Source organism: Wasmannia auropunctata, unplaced genomic scaffold, assembly GCF_000956235.1.
Source record: "Wasmannia auropunctata unplaced genomic scaffold, wasmannia.A_1.0 LD279234.1, whole genome shotgun sequence".
In the NCBI taxonomy this organism is placed as follows: Eukaryota; Metazoa; Arthropoda; class Insecta; order Hymenoptera; family Formicidae; genus Wasmannia; species Wasmannia auropunctata.
Window position 1 is genome coordinate 1 of NW_012083656.1, and position 705 is coordinate 705.

The following is a 705-nucleotide window of genomic DNA, read 5'->3' on the forward strand; positions in this document are numbered from 1 at the left end:
AAGATTGATAGTTCTCTTGTATTTATAATTTCTCACGATGCCGGAAGCTATCCCACCTGATGTACCCGCTTCTGTTATTGCTGCCATTTTAATCAAATGACATATCATATCTCCATTCACCTTATGCATAATTTCATTTTGTAATATGGCATATCTCTTTTTTTGCGATAAACATGCTATTTTATGCATGTTCTCAAGTGTAAATGTTATTGTCGTGCGATTCATTTGTCTTGCATGTACAATTGTCTCGTTGTTGTGATTCTAAAGCATTAAAATGTATATTAAATATACTAAATGTATTTTATTCTTATGATTCTATAACATTAAAATGCATTTTAGATTGTATAAAAAAAATCTCAATTGCATAAGACTTTTTATACACATGTAAAAAAAATCTCTACATAAATTATGTCCTCAAGAATTTATAGTTTTCACTTAAATTACGTTTTGACAATTTGCTTTATGTTTCGTGCATTTTTTTAAGGATTAAAATGTCAATATTGGATCAAAAATAAGAGCATATTTACCAGAATAAAAATAGCTCCGTCTGTATTCTTTAGACCTACAATATTGTACGTAGTATCAGTCAACAAGGACTTTAAATTATTAAATGGTGGCACAAAAATATTTTTCATTATATATGTAAATAACACAGCCCCAAATGACATGCATATGACTGAACAAAACAATCCCAGTGATACTTCT

At 28.5% G+C, this 705-nt stretch overlaps 1 protein-coding gene across 1 annotated transcript; it reads right to left on the bottom strand.

The window, feature by feature from the left end:
* Nucleotides 1–3: 3 nt before the first annotated feature.
* Nucleotides 4–672, bottom strand: LOC105461739 (the record flags this gene model as incomplete). Its single annotated transcript, XM_011708249.1, has 2 exons — nt 528–672; nt 4–261 (listed from the first exon to the last, which is right to left on the bottom strand). Coding segments are annotated over exons 1-2 (399 nt in total), but the record flags the coding sequence as incomplete, so codon positions are not given.
* Between the last annotated feature and the right edge of the window lie 33 nt (nt 673–705).